General features: G+C 38.3%; 1 protein-coding gene across 2 annotated transcripts in view; it reads right to left on the bottom strand.

Moving 5' to 3' along the window:
* The window catches only part of GRM8 (glutamate metabotropic receptor 8), a 765258-nt gene that overhangs the window by 430731 nt on the left and 316565 nt on the right, over positions 1 to 17962 (bottom strand). For both annotated transcript variants that reach the window (XM_036863493.1, XM_036863492.1), the window contains exons 3-5: positions 3268 to 3403; positions 2649 to 2803; positions 1427 to 1564 (exon numbers count right to left, since the gene is read on the bottom strand). In XM_036863493.1, coding sequence (XP_036719388.1) covers positions 1427 to 1564; positions 2649 to 2803; positions 3268 to 3403 — 429 coding nt within the window. The remainder of the gene's footprint in view (positions 1 to 1426; positions 1565 to 2648; positions 2804 to 3267; positions 3404 to 17962) is intronic.

The following is a 17962-nucleotide window of genomic DNA, read 5'->3' as shown; positions in this document are numbered from 1 at the left end:
TTATCCTCTTCTGCCCTCACTTTCCCTCTCACTCCCTATCTTCACTCTCACTCACTCCGGCCTCCCTGACCTTTTAGTATCTGTACCTTGAATCAAAGAGGCTTGCCCTGGATCCTAGAATGGGCTGCATTCATATCTTCACATGGCTGACGACACTGGTCATTCAGGTCTGGTCTCAAATGTCACCTCCTTGGCAAAGCATCCTGACCAAACGATCTACAGTAATTGCCACCATCCCTCCCGAGACCACCTGGTCACTCTTTTCACATTTACTCTGTTGTATTTCTCCGAGGCATCTGGAAGTCTCTGTTCCTTTATACGTTTACTTATTTAGTGTCTGTCTTTTCACACTCAGATGTAAGCCCTGTGAGCATGAACTTTGTCTCACTTCACTTACCCCAGCTCCTGGAAGTCACATCCCTCCACAGGGTGGCCCCTATTTTCACATCCCCATCCTCGCTCCATTTATATGGCTGCTCTAGCACTTATCAGATTACATCTCTTATTTGAACAGTTATTTCCAAAGGAAGTGAATCGAGGGCAAGGAGGTCATATCAAAATTTCGGGGCCAGGGGGTAAGCAAGGGAGGAGTGTCTGGTTATAAGATGCTCATTCAGTGTGAAGATTTTAGTGTAGAAGATTTATGCATCTTTGTTAAAATTACCCTTAACTTTTTATGTTCTTTTTAATCATGCTGTACATATTTCATTTTCTATGTGTTAGTTTCTAATATATATATTTATATATATATAAATGGATTTAAAAGGTTGTTTATATTGACCTTGTATCTTGAATTGATCTCTCTAAATGTACTACTTAGTTCTAAGTCACTTTTAAAATCCCATAGATGTTTCTACGTACACAATCATGTTTCTGCAAATAAAAAGTTTCATTCTAACACTCAAAAAATGCACATTTAATATCACTATTATTTTTCAGCACAAAATATAGAAAGTAGAGCATCAAAAAAAATCATAGCTGATAGAGCTGTGCAAGATATGGGGGACATGGATTGAAATAGTTGAAAAACACTATCTTAGAGCAATTTGTTATGATCTGTCATCCTCACTACATTTTGAGCTCCTGGCGAGCAAACTCATGTCTTGCTTATTTGTCAGTATCCCACCAAACCTAATAAAGTACTTTGCCTAAAGTAGGCACTCAATAGATGTTTTTTTAAATAGAATTAAAATATCCCAGTGTTGGACACATGGCACATGTTCAGTAAATACTTGTCCGTTGACTGTAAGAACCAATGAGCACACCTAAGTCTGTTGAATGATCAAGGTAAGCTCAGCCCCGCTGAGAAACTATAACAAGAGACGTGAGGAAGTAGAAGATACCGTCATCATTATCCACATAGAAAAACTTCATTTCTCAGGTAATGATAAAACAAATGCACCAAGGAAAACACTTAAGTGGCTACCTGTGCATTTCTTTACGTGACTGTTCCTTTTTCCGTGTGATCCTAACTTGCATCCAAAATTCTCCTCCCAGAATTCCGCAAACCATACATTTCTTCGATTATTGGCAAGAGTTCGGCTTCTAAAGTATCGATCGAACCCTATTTTAAAGAAGAAAGGTATGATTTTAATATTCGTCCAAAATCAAAACCAAATACCGTCAGAGCTTTTGAATAGATATTATATTATGTTCTGATCATTGCATGAAAAAATATATATAACAAATGGGGGAGGGCAGCCAATAACCCAGCAATAAGGCTTCCCTTGTGGCAAGAGTCAATGGGGATCAGTGGACAATATCTCCACTCCCACCATTCACCATTCAGGCACCTGACTCTAGGGACGCACACAGCAGGTAAGCCTGTTGGGTTCAATCCACACCACCTCTCTCTCTCCTCTATGTCTCCCAGCGGCAGCAAGCAGTGACCTCATGCTGAATATTCAAAACCAACTCAGACTTTTCTCATTCTCCTCTCTCTCCCCTAGCACGAGTCAGTGTTCCAAGCTTCCGTGCTTCTACTTGCCTCAAGGTTTATCTGTCCTGCATGTTCCATTTTCAGCTAATTCAATAAAGTAATCACTACTAATGTAATCTTCTGCAGTCATGGGTAATGGGCTAGTGTCATTCTGCTCAGGTAACCACCTCACTGAAGGGAGACCACCTGGAAATAATGCCTTACTCCCAAGGATAATGGCAAAGGTAGGAATTTCAATCACTGTCGAGATCATTGGAAAAGATATTTGGGAGACAGAGTGCCTTTCAGAGTTGCTCCACATCTTTGCTGTTGCATTTATTTACCCATAGAGCCAGGCCAGCATCATGTCTTCATTTGCTATAAAGCAAGCACTCTCCTTCCAACAATGCTATAACCATTGTATACACCCATGGAAATATGCAAACTTAGAGGGCAACTACTAACATCATGGAGATATCCAAGGCCAACAATAGTGCCCCCTAAAAAAATATCTAGTGGGTACTCTTTTCTAATAAAATATATATATATATATATATATATACAATATGTTGAGTTAAATAGTTACTGTCTTGACCATTCTGCCATCAGCCCTAAAAATTCTATCGAGTCATTAATAATGGATTCATTTCATCAAATGCTGATACCCTGATTTTGCTTTTGAGTTTAGATTCAGTTGGAATGAAGCAAATTCTCTACAGTGCATCCTTACCATCAATTGACGCTCTTTTGGGCAAAATTGTCACAGCCCCTTCTGCAATCTCCTCCTGCTGATAAACAGGTGCTATTTTGGATCCCCAACTATCTGAGCCAATCCAGAGAAAATGCCCACTTTGGTTTAATTTTTTTGCTGCTTCCAATATCCTCCTATTGGAATAAAAAGAAATAAAACATACCACATTTACCAAGAAACTCTACACTTGTGAATGTTACAAGACCAGCTATATCAAGTCATAAACACTCAGTAGGTCACCATTAAACAACCAATCATTCTAACTGCCTGAGTCTTATCATCTCCTAAAGGGAATATATTGGAGACTTTAACTCCAGCACCTGATAATTAGCCGTATCCTTAACCTCACTCACATCATTTTGTTTATCATCGTTATTTGTCTCATTTCTTTCAGTCCCCAGGTTTTACTTGATAAACAGATTGGACTGAGAAACTAGAAGGCTGTTGTCTCTATGTAGCAGAAGGCAGTCTGTAATTGCATGAGAATGTTGCAATTCCTATGAAATCTCACAAGATTTTACATTGAACATGAAATATGTTAGAAAAAGGATGTGGGCTGAAAATCGGATCCTACATGAGGAAGAAAAGCAATCAGCACCTGATGTCATCTTCATTAGCAAACATAATCACTGCCCGAGCATTAGGTGTTTCTAGCAGACGCTTGATTATTTTTTCAAATTCTCCAGGTCTTGGTTCACGTGGGATTTTCTGTGATTGAGCAATGCAAACACCACCTATTAAAAAAAAAAAAAGAAAGAAACGAGAAAGTGATTAGGAGAAGACATTTACTTAACACACTTAATGAGGTTAGTTACTTTATAAAAACACATGACTCAGTAAAGGATATTGTTTCTCAAATGACATCAATAACTTAATCATACATCAGAGTTTTTTTCCAAGTTTAAACATTATTTTTGTGGATGTCTTTAAAAAAACCAAAGTGTACAAAATGTGGGACAAGAGAGAAAGAGTGGAAAGAAGGCTCTTTTAATTCATTTAACCTAAGTCCAAGGATAAGTGTCTGGATTAATAAAAGGTATGAGTATGTCTTATAGGTGAGACCACCTGTGAGGAAGGACATTCCTTTTGCTAATTTTATTTATTAGTAGACTTCCTTTAAGGTTAATTTCCTTTTTTTAGCTCATAGTATTGCAGCAAGATTCTTATGCAGCACCATAATATGTTATGAGACAAGTGGTCTTCAAGACTGAGACACTAGCCAAGTTTCAAAGACACAAACCCTCAGTTGACGTATGTCTCCACCATGAAAATCAAAATGGCAGAAATCCCATCCCACTCACATGGAAAAAGAAAAGAACTCTTCTTTTGGCCTCTCCTTTTAAAGCAACAAGAAGCCAAAAAGAAAAGTTTAGAAAAGATCTCTGCCCCCTGCCGATGGGCTGGGCTAGGAGGAGAAGAAGGAGGTTTCCTTGGTTGCAGTGGTACAGTTATAACAGTTATAACATATTCTAATACTAGGAGAAAAAGCAATATTAGCAAGATGTTTCAATAGCATTATGGTTTAAGCAGGCTTTTTGAGTCGCTTGACAAGAAAATCATCATTTATTTATAGCACTGCTTCAGTAGGCAAAGGCATTTTTTCTTCTAAACAGTTGACAATGCATTCAGTCACCCAAACATTACTGGATGCCATTATATGCTATGCATTGGGCTGGACACTGGGAATGCGTAGTCTAATCCAGCAGTTACCAGCTAGTCTGGGAGAGGGGCATTCCAATAAATTATCATGGAACATGTAATAAATTTTAGAAAGAAGAGAGTATACCACACTTTGGGAGCACAGAGGAAGGAGTAATTCAAGTGCTTGAGAGAGCTGGATTTTAAAGGGCAAATATACATAAACATAGGGACAAAAATGGGACATTTCTGGTAGAAGCCAAGGTATGAAAGAACCTTGCTTGATCGTGACCTATGGTCGAGACTGGCTGGGGCTGAGGTTGGAAAGAATGGACAGGTCCAGCTTGACAATGACTTTGTTAGACATGCCAAATAATTTAGATTTTATCTTGAAAAGGATGGGAACCCACTGAAAGTTCACGAGCAGGAGAATTACATGTTGAGCTGTATGCTTTAGGAAGAAACCTCAGGTAGCCAAACAAAGAAGAACCATGTGGTAGCCAGACAATGGGTGTCCAGTGTGTTGTGATCAGATTTAACATACGTGACAATACTGTATGATTAACAGTGCTAGAGTACTGAAGGTTATTTTTCATAAAGTTAGAGCACTGCCAAAATTATCCCTGCAATAGCAATACCCTCACTAACCCTACATTATGCTCTTCAGGGGTGGGAATTGCTCATAATTCACAGACAGAGCCTGTAGTTAGTTAGTCTACTGATATGCCATGAATAGTTGTGATGATTGATTCATTCCTTCAGTAAATATTTATGGCGTGCCCACTATCTGCCAGATACCGTGTGGGGCATATGGATTTACAATGGTGAATAAAATAGACATGGCCCTTGCCTTCACAGGGTTTAGAGATGTTATGGGTAAAACAGGCTTAATGCAAAACAAACCCTCAAAATAAGTATATAAGTTATGGCAAGTCCTATGAGGAAGAGCAAGGACATTTAATTTAGATTGAGGAATGTTTGGGAAAAGTGTCCCTAAAGTTGGTATCACTTGGTTAAGGTCAGAAAGAAGAGAGAATGGGAGAGCATCACATGGGAAAGTGCAGGAAAGAGCCAGTGGAGTTAATGAGTGAAGGGGAGAGAAGTGTGGGACAAAAATGAGAGGTAATTTGGGGGCCAAATCATGCATGGCATGCAGGGCCTGCAGAAGATTATGTGTAATTAAAGTGCCTGACATTTAGTAGCCCATAGGGATACGTCTTGTCTATGACTGCTGCATTTCAAGAAGAAGAAAAATGAATGAGGACCATTGAATGATGTAAGAGGGCAACCTGGAGTGAAAAGAACAGGAGGCCATGAACCCAGTTAGGAGGTTATCAGAACAGGCGATGGGAAATGATGACTAGGGTAATGCTGCTGGTACTGAGGAGGGGCAGGTGGACCTGTGAGAACTGGAGTTAGAATCAGTAGGGCTTTGTAATATTTTTCCCACCTTTATTGAGACATGACTGACAAATAAAAACTGTATATATTTAGGTTGTACTGATTGGATCTAAGTAGTGAGGTAGGGGGAAACCATTAAGCATGACTCTAAGGTTTTGGCCTTGGTGATCAGTTTGTGTGATGACACCATTAAACAAGTAGGAAACACAGGAGGGTGAACAGGTTTGGAGAGGAGGAAAGAATGATTTTGATTTAGGATGAGTTGTTTTCAGAGTACCCATGGAACAGCAAACTGAAAAAAAGTGAATCTGGAGCTAAGGAGAGAGAAGGGAGTTGTAATCACAATGTTGCCTGATGCAGATACAGTAAGAAGTTGAAGTGTTGGGAACGAAGAGATCACTCAAAGAGAACACTGAAATCAACAACAGGAAAAGGTGAGTGACAGAGCTCTCTGAAAACCCACCAGCTTGGGGAAGGGAGCTAGTGAAAGAGACTGGACAAAAGTGATTACATATTTTGAGGAGAAAACTTTGGGGACAAAGTCTTAAGTTGAAGACTATGCATAATGTGTTTAAAAATCAGACAAACAAACAAAAAACTGTGGTGAGTGGAAGCATTAGGTAACCACAGAAATGCAAGACCCAAACTGTAACACTCTCTGGGGAACAACAGCTGTTTCAAAATATGACTGCTCTTTTAAGAAAATTGCTCTGATTACTTAAGGATCCTATTAAAGACATGCCATATCCAAAATATCATTCTGAGATTAATCCTGACTCCATAGCCAGAAGAAATGAAAGCCAGAAAATTTTTATTATGACTATTTCAGATGAGGCAAACAGGCAATCCAGACATATGGTTTAGTCTGAATTCATTGATGTATTCATTTACTACAGATCTAGTGAACATTTTTGTTTGTAAAAAGCTGAGTTGGGTTGGAATTTTACATAGTCTATTCATATGTTTTTATTCCTTTACCTCACTTTTTATTTGTCAGCCTGGTCAACTGGCATTTTCCTGGAAAGAGGGACTGAACAATTAATTTATTTCAGCTGAGCAAATCCTTATGCAGATCCTGCACCACATGGCATTGTGCTGTTTGGTGCCTTATGGATATTTTATTAAATTGTAGAGTGTGTTACTCTCAAGTAATTGGAGTTAGAAGATTAGGATTTTTTTCTTAGCCTTGAAACTCATTCACAATTTCCATCTTCACATCAGTCAAAAAGCCACACTCATAAGCACATATCGTCTACTACATTTCCGGAGCTACAGACATTCTGTCTCCCATTCTGTCCACAAAAGTCTTATAACTGAATGACAAGATGTACACATAAGAAAAGCCAGATAAGAATGTAAAATGATGGACTGCTAAAAAATAATAGCAGAAGATCAAATCAACTGCAGTAATAAATGACAAGTCCCCCCCCCGCCGCCGCCGCCAAATAGTCCAATGACTTCATAAGAAGAAGAGGTCGTTATATACTGTTAGAGTTGGGGTAAAGTACCAATGAAATTTAGTCAAACATTCAGGCTTTATCAAAGACGTGCTTTCCTTCAATACTCATTATATGTTGTTTCAATTTTTAAAGAGACTCTCTGACTTGATTTAGACTCCTGGGGTGGGAGGAGGAAGAGGAACTGCTCTCCATCAAACCACATGTCTATTGCATCTATTTCTTCATACCTCACTCTGGAAGAGTACTGATTGTATACAATTCAAGGAACACTAACTTTCTTATTCTACAGCTGTCCCCAGTTCTGCAAGAAATAATTTTGAAAGCTTAGCACTTAAGAAAGGAATGTTGTACAGAGGAATTTATAATTGGCTGTTTTCTAGAATCTTCTGTCTGACTTCCTCATTTGTGTCAACGTTTTCCTTTTGATTATTTAGTGATAATTAAAAGATCATTTGTTGAACAGAACATTTTACATTCACTCTACAACACACGTGATCACTCCTTCCCAGTCTCATTCACTCTTACCTCCCTAGTCGTAGCGAAAGCGCTCTAAGATTGGCATTATCACCACATTTCTGATGAGGAAACTGAGAAACAGGGGTGTCAACAGCTGGCAAGAGGTTGGAACCCAGGTTCAAAGTCAGATCTGACTCCAAGACTAGACTTTTTCCATCATCTTTTCCATCACTTGCCCAACTGACCGGTGTCTCAAGTTGGTTCACAATTTCTGTCAAGTTCTAAGTAAATCAAATCGAGTCTCTGGTCATATAACTTGTTAGATCTGCATGACAGAATGGTTTTGATACATAAACAAATCAACAAAGTTACCATTTTATCAATGGTTAAGGTTATTGGTAAAAAAGTGATTGGTCAAAATTGTTGGTTAACCGTAAGAGATTGCTTATAATTGACCCTAATAAGAATGTGATATAGTCAGTCAACTATTATTAAATTATTTCTTATGAATGCACTTGCAAATAATAGCAATGAAAAAAACCAAATAACCAGTTTTTTTGTTTCTCTCTTAAAGACGATAGAAACATGTTAACTCTTAAAAGTGCTGGGATCCCAATTCCAATTCTTAGGGAGTGAGGAATTTCCCCACCGTCACCAGGCAATCCTCTGACAAAAACTGGGTGCCCTACAATTCAACTCATTTCTGATACTATCTACCTGGATATTGTCAGATTCCACAGTTTAAGGGTTCAAGTCCTACAAGACTGTCTGCCCAGCCCCCGCCCCACTTCAGATGTCAGTCACAAGCCCTGCTTGTTACCTGTGCTTCTGACCAACTGGTTATAGATCAGAGGTTCCCAAAATCTCCTCCTTGGGTTCAATTAATTTGCTAGAGAGGCTCACAGAACTCAGAGAAACATTGTACTTACTAGATCACTGGTTTATTATAAAAGAATATAACTCAGGAACAGCCAAATAAGAGATGTACAGGGCAAGGTATGGGGAAAGGGCACGGAGCTTCCATGCTCTCTCTGAATCTCCAAGTGTTCACCAGCCCTGAAGCTCTCCAAACCCCATCCTTTACAGTTTTGATGGAGGCTTCATTACCTAGGCATGATTGAAATGGCCACTGGTGGTTGAACTCAGTTTCCAGCCCCTCTCCCCTCCCTGCAGGTTGGGGGGTGAGACTGAAAGTTCTAACCCTCTAATCCTGTGGTTGGTCTTCCTGACAACCAGCCCCAACCTTAGGTTACCTACAGGCTTTCCCAAAGTCATCCATTAGCATAACAAAAGACAACTTTTTCACTCTCATCACTTAGGAAATTCCAAGGATTTTAGGAGCTCTGTGCCAAAAACTGGATAAAGACTAAATATACGTATTTCTTATTATACATCACAATATCACAACTCTATGCCTTACTCTTTTTTTTTTTTTAACATCTTTATTGGAGCATAATTGCTTTACAACAAATGCTGGAGAGGGTGTGGAGAAAAGGGAACCCTCTTGCACTGTTGGTGGGAATGTAAATTGATACAGCCACTATGGAGAACAGTATGGAGGTTCCTTAAGAGACTAAAAATAGAACTACCATACGACCCAGCAATCCCACTACTGGGCATAGACCCTGAGAAAACCATAATTCAAAAAGAGTCATGTACCACAATGTTCATTGCAGCACTGTTTACAATAGCCAGGACATGGAAGCAACCTAATTACTCTTGACATCATTTCTTTCCACCTCTCTGGAGACATAAGTAAAATAACAATTTGGCCCTAATGTAATTGGTCCTTTAGTGATAGTTCAGTAAAATTTGTTCTAAGGTTTGAACAAGTGTAATCACGCCTTTTGTAACAGTATTTTCACCTCCTTATGTGGGGTACAACTGGGACTTAGCAGCAAACTATACAGTGTGATGAAAGTTTGCCTCTTTGTCAGCTTCAAGTGCACTTTGTGAAAGAGAAGATTTATCTCACACATCGCAGTGAAGAAAAAGTGTTATCTTGAACAACATGCATTAAAAGAGCAAAACTGCACTTAAATCTGTGCTCATTCCACCCGCCCCACCACCACCACCAAACCTGTTATGCTTTTTCCTCTATCAAATGCCAAGTCACCCTTAAAAAGACTGAAAAGCAATGAAATGAGGGAATGAAAGTCCTGGTACAGAAGGGGCATGAGCGCCTTGCTACTCCCCTCTTTGTCCCCTAAGAGTGGCAATAGGGACAATCCAGTAGGGAGAGGACTGGCTCAGAGAGTCCCTTTCCTGCCAGTCTCCGTGTGACTCAGAGATGCTCGTGCTTGGAAGGCAGATTGGGCTGGGACAGGTTCACAGGGTCAGTTTCCTACATACTAGGCTTTCTAACATGGCCTCATTTCATCACAGATCCACTCAGAGGCACAGAGTGGTACGGGGGTTATGAATATTGTCTCTGGCGCTAGACTTCCTCACTCCAAATCCTGGCCCTTCTCTGACTAGCTGTGATGCTGGGTAAGTTGTGTGACTTCTCTGTGCCTCTGTCCCTCAATCTAAAGATTGAGAGGATGCTAGTATCTTCCAAATGGGTTATTGTGAAAAGATTAAATAATCACTCAACAGATTAATTTGTTTCCTCAGAAAACACGTTCATTGTAAATTGTTTAAAATAAAAATTGACAAACCCCAAACAGAAACAGTAACTCCCTTCCACCAAGCAATACTTACCTATAACACTAATTCTAGACTCCTCAAATTTCATTCCCCAAATGTACAGAGAATAACAACTCTTACTAGCAAGTCCAGTCAACGGGGATGCTAAGTACAAAAGGTTCTACGTTAGAAGGGAAACTTGTGCCCATCACCACTAGAACTAAACGTCTAATGTGTTGCCTCTTCCCCCTCCTGAAAACTGGAAATGGCTAAGGAGACATGGGTACAGTAGATGGGAAAAATTCAGGAAAAGAAAGGATGAGGAAGAAGAAGAAGAAGAAGGGGGGTGGGGAGAGGGTGAGAAGGGAAATGACATGACTTGGGGGAAGAAAAAGAAGAGGGAAAAGAACAAGAGTAGAGAGAGGAGAGACTAGAGGGCAGACCATCCACACCGGAAGTATCTTTGGAGCTGGGCAAAAAATCCATTCTCTTTAGGGTCGAAACAGCAAATGTGGAGTTAGGAACATTTGGAGAAGGAGCACTTGATGAGGTTTAAATAAATTTTACTACTGTGTTGTGTGCATTTGTATTTACGTGAATTATTTTCTGTGTACTATTTTTGGAGTGTTTTGGGATTTTTATTTTGTTTTGTCTGTTTTTTTTTTTTTTTGCTATTTCAAAGTGGATTCCCAGACACTGGGGCCAAAAGTATGACAGGAAGGTTTTGAAAGATAAAACTAACTCCCTGTAAATGCTCAAATGCTCAATATGAATAAACTCTCTAAGAAAAGAGAAATTTCATATTTTCTAGCCCATTGCTTGGAAAAACCATCATGCCAATGACCACTAGAATCAAAGTGAGCACTGGTTAAATTTCTACCCTTCTGGATTAGGAAAAAAACAGTACTGGACTTTGGATTAAGCTCATTACAGTTACAGATGAGAAATTAGTAATTCAGTTACAGATGAGGAATTCATTACAGAATCATGCCTATTAAATGAGTGAGGGGGAGAGTAGACAATCATGGCATCCGCCCTTCTTCAATCATTCAACAAATATTTATTGAGCACTGTTACAGGTCAGATACTTTTTAGACACAGAGTATACAGCAGTGAATAATATAGAGAAGGTCTCTGACGTCACAGAGCTCACATCTCAGTAAATCCCTAGGGTCTTGTGAAGCCTGATACCTGTAGGCATTCATTGGATGTGTGATAAATAAGTGAATAAACAAGAAATTCTTATTTCATGATGTAGTAGAATGATCTAATAAAGAGATAATAAGCATATCCATGTATTAAAAATACCATCATTCAGAAAAAGGCAAAGCATCTATGCATCTATGTCATATATGTATGTAACATAAAGTCATTTCCAAATACCTTCTGCAAATAGGACACTCTCAATAGTATCTCAACAGCAGCTATCAGAGCCTGCAAACTATGAACATTCTTCTACACAAGTAATATCTTAGTCTACTTACCAGCATTACCTGAATTCTGCTATATATTGGCTTTCAGTGCAGCATTTTAACAGATACTCAAAGGGGGCTGACATTCTTGATTTAAAGAAGAAGGAACTAATAGCTGAAAGATCATTATTGTTTTAGCTATATAACTCTTCAGAGCAAGGCTTGCACTACAACCAACGTACAATAGTGACTAAGCCAAGAAGTGGACTTCAGAGAACAAAAATAAAGCACCAAAAGCATTTAAAAACTCCATCTTTCAAGCAAATGCAAGTACTTGTAGTATTTCTTAGGTAGTTCACAATAATTTTCCACGGCAAGATTTGATCTATGTGTTTGAGGCATATAAAAGTTAAAAATATAGTTATATATTTAACTCTTTGGATTCAAATAGAACTAAAAAGAGAGAAGAGTAAAATGACCTGTTTTTGATAGCAAGCCATTGTACAGTTAGTTATTTAAAGAACTCTTTTTAAAAAAATTTTTAACAGTTTTATTGAAGTGTAATTGATATATCAAAAAAAGCTACATATGTTTAATGCATACAATTTGATGAGTCTGGACATATGCATACACCTATGATACTATCATCAAAATCAAGGTAACAAACATATCCATCATTTCCAAGTTTCCTTGTGTCTCATGTCTCCTTTGTGTGTGTGTGTGTGGTAAGAACACTTAACATGAGATCTATCCTCTTAACAAAATTTCAAGTGAATACCATGCTGTTAACTATAGGCACTACTTTGTACAGCAGCTCTCTAAACCTTATTCCTCTTGCATAACTGGAACTTTACCCCCATTGAACAACAACTTCCCATTTCCCCTTCCTCCCAGCCCCTGGTAACCACCATTCTCTCTGCTTCTATGGTTTGACTAATTTAAACTCCTCACATAAGTAGAACCATACAGCACCTGTCCTTCTGAGATTGGCATATTTTACTTAGCATAACATCCTCCAGGTCTGTCCATGTTGTCTCAAATAGTAGGATTTCCTTCTTTGTTAAGGCTGAATAATATTCCATTTTATGTGTATTCCACATTTTCTTTATCCATTCATCTGTCAATAGACATTTGGATTGCTTCCATATCTTGGCTATTGTGAATAATGCTTCAAAGAACACAGGAATGCCGATAACTCTTCCAGATCCTGTTTCAATTCTTTTGGTTAAGTACCCAGTCATGAGATTGCTGGATTATATGGTAGTCCTCTTTTTAATTTGTTTGAGGAAGCTCTACCATTTGCCATAGTGGTTGTACCATTTTACATTCCCACTAACAGTGTACAAGGGTTCCATTTTCTCCACATCCTTGACAACAGTTGTTATATTTTGTTGTATGTTTGTTTGATAATTGTCATCTTAACATGTGCAAAGTGATATCTCATTGTAGTTTTGATTTGAATTTCCCTGATGATTAGTGATATTGAGTAACTCTTCATATACATAGTGGCCACTTGTATGTTTTCTTGGGAGAAATACCTAAGTCCTTTGACCATTTTTATTTATTTATTTTTAAATTTTATTATAGTTTATTTACAATGTAGTGTTTTTGACCATTTTTAAATTGAGTCACTTGGGTTTTTGCTATTGCACTGTAGGAGTTTAAGGACTCTTGTTAAAATAAATTTTAAACTAGATTTTACTCAAAATAGAAGGCAGTTAGTAACCTGAGATGCAAGACTCCCCATACACAAAAGAAATTAACTCTATTACGTTTTCCTTAACTAAAAACCCATTTAGAACAAATAGAAAATAATAATAATAATAATAATAAGTGTATTGAATACTAGTTCACCATGCTTTAATATCTCATTTCACCCTCATAATATCTCAGTGCTACTGAATATGTAGGGTAAACATCATAAACTTGAGGAAACTCTCCCTGAGGTCACACAGCTAGGAAGGAGTCAAGTGCAGACCTTGTGACCCTTATCCTCGTAGCCAAGTATATTCATTGTACTTTGCTACTATCTCTCATAATTGTCCCCTTGATCATTAAAACTCCTCAATATAAATAATTAAACAGCATCAACAGGTAAGGTAGTATGACCAAAATGTGAACTCCAAAGTTTTATACCATCAAGACTGAATAACTTAGGAAAATGGATTTTGGTCTGGTTCAGGTTGGACAAAAGTCTCATTCATTAACATCCTCTCAAAAGAGTGTCCTGCAGGCTTCTTCTCTACATGAACCCAGGCATGCCCACCAACACTCGCGGAGCATTAGCTGTGTGCTTACTATATGCTGAGTGCTCTGTTGAAATCTGGAGATACAAAAATGAGTAAGAAGCCACAGTCCCTGGTCTTGAGGCACTCACAGTAAATAACACAATATGTAAACAGTATTACAATTTCATGTGAGAAATGCTACAATGCAGGGTAGCCTAGGGGTATGGGACCAAGAAAACAGAATGGAGTTAACTATGAATAAGATTCACCAGCTCCTGCCAGTGACCGTAGGAATACATGGTCAAAGAAGCGTAAAAAGTAGCTGTATGGTACATTCATACACACCAGGATCAACAAAGTCAGAAAACATTTCAGAAGTAAGCTTATGATTGATTTAGCCAGCCAGAAACCAGCAAAATCTATTTCTAATGGAAACTACCTGTCATCAGACATAGCCAGTATTTCCAGTGAAAATGTGATTGTCATTAATAATTTAAATACGATGTAATAAATACCTTGCGTTTATGTACAAGGGGGATTTAATTTTACTTTTCCACAATAAGAAACAGACCACTCATCTTGAAGTGGAAGGAATACAGAGAAAAAAATTTGAATAACCATTAAAATGGACATTTGAAAGGATTAGAACAAAGCATCAGTTCTAAGAACCAAGGATTTTAGTTGGGTTCAATGCATTTTAATCACAACTAATCAAACAGCTTATACACGGCTTTGTTTATTTCAATGTTAAAACATGTCAGAACTTGCAAGAATAGTTTTTAAAAAGTTTATTCCTATTATTGCGAACTGTGAATACACAAGCCAAGGCAAAATCTGCATCATTTAGAGATTCACTATCAAACATTCTTTTACTGAAACCAAGAAACGTCTATACCCTCAGTGTTACAGGAACAGAGCAGGTATGTTACGACATTTTGCATTAAATTATATCATTTATCTAAGGGGGATCTTAGAAAAGAACATTAAGCTTTCAATAATCCCAACATCATTCAAGCACAAAAATGAAAACTGCAGATCAGAACTGCAAATGACAAAAGGATAACCATTTGTTACCTCATAAATTTCTATGGTATAATTTCTACAATTTCCATTCATGCCGTGACTCCCAGATAAAACTCATTCTCTTTACAAATGCGTTATATCTTAACAATATACTATAGCAAGTGAATATCTATAAAATGAAAAGCAGTTCGGCTTGTGGGAAAAAAATTCTGAAATATGAATAGTATGACAGACGTACTGGCTCTACCATTCTAACAACAAGTTCACTCAAGCCATGATATAATTTTCTCATTCCTACATTGGATCATGCCCATGTCCCCTCTGTAGGACCCTCTCTGGCTATCAGTTTCCTCATTTGTAAAAAGAAGGGTGCTTGATGGGATGACCTCAAGATTCCTTTGAATTTCAGCATTTTGTGTTTATTTGAATATACCACATATACTGCCTCCCATGAGTACTGTGAATTATTACATAATTATTACATAATTAGTAAGTTCTAATATGGAAATAGAAAGAACATCATGTAAAATACAATAAATCACTTGTTTAAAAGCCTACAGGAGAAAAACTAGAAGAGACATAAGAAAATTTATTCAATTCAAAATTATGAAGCCTGGGTAGCTTAAAAACTAATTTTTATGAGGGTATTAGAGTCTCAGTCAGGTGCTTTGGGTCTGGAGACCAGTTTGTCAAAGCACTCTCATTCCTTCTCAGCTGATTGAAAAGGAAATGAGACGGGGGGTTCAGCATAGTCATGATGGAGACATTCATGCAGATTTGTCCATTAATAGCTTTAATTTCACTATTCCATAAGCCTCCCTTCTCCTCTCATCTTTTAATTTCCCTCTCATTTCTTTATCCTACTCCACTTTCCTTTTCTTCTTTTTCTTTGCTCCTCTCTTACTCCCCCCTCTCCCCTTTCAAAAACCAGAATATGGTGACAGGTCACCTGATGTAGCACCCTTCCAAGCCTGTCCTGCTGTTCCCTAAGATTCACTAACAGGACAGAGCAGCAAAAAGAACTGCTGTGTGGCCTGGAGTCTGGTTAAGCATGGAAACGAGAACACATTCATTTATCTCCACTTCCTCCAAATATCCAACTGAGTATCAAATGGAGTTGAGTATCAAATGGAGAAAACAAGAAAGAAATGTCATCAATGTTTCGAAAGCTGAAAAGCAGATGATGATCAAGTCATAACTGACTTGCCAGGCAGAAAAAAAAAAACTGAAAGGAAAGCCCACAGGGCATGGAGATGCAGCTGATATGAAGAGAAACAAAGCAACCACTCCACCCAACACCAGGAAGGCTCTAGGAGTGGAGGCGCCAGAGACTCCAGAGGTGGGGGTGAAAACAGAATTGGGTGAAAATCTCTGTGTCTTCCTCCAACTACAGACCCTCTGCACAGAAGATCAGAGGGTCACTGTAGAGGATGAACTCAAGGACACCAGACCCAGTAAGGACTGAGCAGGTTTCTATAAAGTGAAAGCCTGTATGCTGAATGGGGATCCCCTGGTCCTGGTCCCCCTTCCCTGCTTAGCATCCAGACTCCAGCTGCCTAACTTTCATCTCCCAGGCAGGAAACTGGAAGAGTCTTCTCGGGAGAAACTGGCCAAAGGGTGACATCATACTGATACTCACTGATGGATGTCTCCCAATTAGATAATCATGTCTACTTGCTCATTTTAAAGTAAAGCCACAGTCAAGGAACCTGACCCACAAGTCGCAAGCTTCCAAATAGCACCAGGACCACATTCTTAATGTCGCACCAAACAGAGGAGGAGAACTCAGCGGACACAGAAACAAGACATAAGCAGAAGATGACTTCAAGAATATTAATAACCTCAGAGAGAAGACATTCTGTCCATGCAACAAGAACAGGAGGCTATAAAAACAGGAGCATTCAGAGAATAAGAAAGAGCTCTTGGATATTAAAAAAGATAAGTGAGATAGAAATACCTCAATAGATAAGATATAAGAGAAAGTGAAGGAAATATTTCAGAAAGTAAAACAAATGAAAAATCGTCATGAAATTAGGGAATGTATCCAGGAGGTTCAACATTCAAACTCTGAAGTCTCAAAAAGAAATGGAGAGGCCATTACCAAAGAAATAAAAGAATATTTCTGAGAACTGAAGAACATGAGTTTTTGACTTGAAAACACCTGTCAAATTTGTAGCAAAAAGAAAAGAGAAGGATGAGGAAGGGAAAGACCCACACGAAGGAACATTCACACAAGATTTTAAAATCACTTGAGAGTGAAAACAGATTATAGAAAAAGGGTTAGGGCTCAGAATGGCTTCTGGATCCTCAACGGCAGAACTGCTGGTCAGAAGAAAACAGAGCAACACGTTCAAAATGATGAGAAATGATGAGTTTTATTCCAGACAAACATAATCACCAAACTATAAATCAAATGTATGAGTAAAATAAAGTCTATTTTGGAGATGCAGAAATCTCAAAAAACTATTTGCCTTCCATGCACCCTTTTTAGGAAGCCTCTGAAGGATGTACACCATCCAAACCAGGAAGGAAACAAGAAAGGAGAAGACTCCGAATCCAGGTAACAGGTAATCCAACACAGGGAAGGTAAAGGGATTTCTCCAAGTGATGATAAAGTGAGGTCAGAGTTAACAGGATGGAACTCATCTAGACATCACCCAGTCCAGGTTAGAGCAGGAAGATGGAAGACTCCAGAATATCTCCAAGAAAAAAAAAAAAAAGAACGAGAATTGATGGATTATTTGATGTGTTTGGATGTACTGAAAGAATATGTATAGTTCTGCAAGAGTCTAAAGATGAATTCATAATAGATACATAGAAAAATGAAGCTTATGACAAAGCAAGGAATTAATTCCAGGAAAAACAAAATGTGCATAGAAGAGAAATGTTATTTTAGTACCCTATCTAGATCAATTGTAATGTCATGTGTAGAGTCATGATAATATAAACACTGACTATTAACTGGACCAAAATGGCGATACAATCCTGCTGGAAGGACTGGAGAAGTGTGTGTCTATGTGCACATGCATGTGCAATTTGTGTATGGT

Source organism: Balaenoptera musculus, chromosome 9, assembly GCF_009873245.2.
Source record: "Balaenoptera musculus isolate JJ_BM4_2016_0621 chromosome 9, mBalMus1.pri.v3, whole genome shotgun sequence".
Taxonomy (NCBI): domain Eukaryota; kingdom Metazoa; phylum Chordata; class Mammalia; order Artiodactyla; family Balaenopteridae; genus Balaenoptera; species Balaenoptera musculus.
The sequence above is the reverse complement of the archived record's forward strand: the minus strand, read 5'-3'. Positions and strand labels throughout refer to the sequence as shown.